The following is a 2,087-nucleotide window of genomic DNA, read 5'->3' as shown; positions in this document are numbered from 1 at the left end:
CTCTCCTGCAAGACAACTATCAACAGCAGGCGGCCAGGAAAAGGCCAACTGTAATTAAAAGCTTTATTTTTAAAGCTATTTCATAGGACTTTTTTTCATGGCCAGATGGGCTCCCAGTTCTTCTGAACTATGCTGGGCAACCTGAGTTGTGGAGTTTCTCAGTTATATATATATAGCTATCCCTCACTCTTCCTTTTAGTTTATATTGCACGTACACATGACAACATTTGTGGGTCATAGGAACAGTCAAGTCAGACTCAAGCTATGCTCAGGTTCTGTTGTGCACCTTCCAGAGCGGCTTATCTGAGCCACACCAACTAGTGAAGTTCCTAGTTACCCTACACAAACTCTCTCATACTTGTGGCCTTTTGGGGTAAAATTGGTTTGGGGTAGAATCAAACACAGCAGTTTTCTAAAATCAGAAAGCTCTACTCATCCAGAAAGTGCCCGACTCTGGGGAGGCATCTGCTGTCTAATCACTGCCCCTAATACCGCTTGGAATAGCACGGTTCTGTGCGAGAGTCCAGGTGAGGATGTTTTTTGGGTGCATAACCACAGGTGGATCCAGGGGGTGCAGTGGTCCAGTTGCACACTCCTTTGATTCCTGGTATACCTAAAATTTAAAACCAGCTGCCAGACAGCAACATTTCTAGTCTGGCAGCAGTGAGAGACTCAATTGACTTCATGGCTCGTTCTAATCTACTCAGTTCTTTAAAGAGTTAATTCCACAGGTGTGAACAACCTCTCTCCTTTTTCACTGTTTTCATGTGCCGCCAATCAAGCTGTCATTTCTCACCAATTCTGCTACCTATTAGCTGCTCCCGATACCCAGCTACTATTTAATAGCATTGTAGACCCTCTTTAACTCTAGCTAAACCCATTCACTCAGGTGAAAATTAGCTCAGGTGTGGAAATTACTTCCAGTGAAGCATTCACTGGACCCACTGCCAAGATGCTGATGGAGACAAGACTTGGTTTTATGAATGGGGGGGAGAGAGAGACATTTAACTCTCGTGAGGACAGGGCCAATGAAACAGCATGTTTTGATCCCGTTTTGTTGCATTTTTCCTTTTTCTGCATAGTGGAAAATAAAAGCACATTCCAAGGATGTTAGCCTTATTTCTGCTTCCATTTTAAAAGCAATGATATTGCCCTCGGCCCCTGGCCTATTAGCAAAGCAACTCTTTACTTCTGTTTTAATTGGGGGAAACTATGTTGAGAGTTGTGGGATGACGCACAGGCAAGGTTCTTCAAATAGATGTGATCTCTTTTATTCGGCCAGCTGAGTAGTTGGGGAAAAATTCTTACCCGGCTTTTGGGTGCAATCACCCTTCTTCCAGCATAGGGAGTCCCTGCTGCTCGGAGACTCCAAGGACTAAGAGAAGCTAAAAGTGTGGAGGGATGTCAGTGAGAATGTAAACAGGTAGCAATTAGAAAAATACAAGGTAAAGGGGAAAAAAAAACCCCAAAGGTGAGTAAGGGAGACACTACAGCACTTTCCACGCCCCACTTTTTAGAGCCCCCCCATCTGCCCCGGACTCCACGGGCTATAAAAGTGTTTGCACCGAATCAGAAAACAAAGAGACACGACCTATTTAGAAGCAGCAGCCTGCAGGTCGACCCTGGCCCCTCAACTGCCCCTGGACCCGCACCCTCTGCGGCCAGCCCCAGAGGCAGGGACTAAACACACCGCGGCGAGAGCCAGGCTCCACCTGCGCTCCGGACCCTGCCTCCGATGGAACGCCGCCGCACGCCGCAGCCAATGAGGGAGCGCGGCTGGGATGGAGCCGGAGCAGCGCCCCCCGGCCGTGGAGTTCGTGCCGGGCGGCCGCTGCGGCGCCCGGGGCCCCGGCAACGCCTTCAACTCCTGGAACGACTACCTGGGGCTGGCCACGCTCATCACCAAGGCGGTGGGCGACGACAAGGGCTTCCGCGCCGCGCCCGCGCCCGGGGGGCCGGCCGCGGAGGACGAGGACGAGGAGGACGACGAGGAGGAGGACGAGGAGGAGGCGCCCTACTTCGAGGGCGCGCTGGACCTGCACGCGCTGGAGCTGTGCGGCCACCGCGGGCTGCTGGAGGAGCGCTTC

At 51.4% G+C, this 2,087-nt stretch overlaps 1 protein-coding gene across 1 annotated transcript in view; it reads left to right on the top strand.

Annotated features, from left to right (window-relative positions):
- Positions 1–1,781: 1,781 nt before the first annotated feature.
- Positions 1,782–2,087, top strand: part of NANOS1 (nanos C2HC-type zinc finger 1) — a 564-nt gene continuing 258 nt past the window's right edge. Inside the window, exon 1 of the mRNA XM_014518482.1 lies at positions 1,782–2,042. Coding sequence (XP_014373968.1) covers positions 1,782–2,042 — 261 coding nt within the window. The remainder of the gene's footprint in view (positions 2,043–2,087) is intronic.

Source organism: Alligator sinensis, unplaced genomic scaffold (assembly GCF_000455745.1).
Source record: "Alligator sinensis unplaced genomic scaffold, ASM45574v1 scaffold527_1, whole genome shotgun sequence".
Taxonomy (NCBI): Eukaryota; Metazoa; Chordata; order Crocodylia; family Alligatoridae; genus Alligator; species Alligator sinensis.
This window is presented reverse-complemented; position numbering and strand designations above follow the sequence as displayed.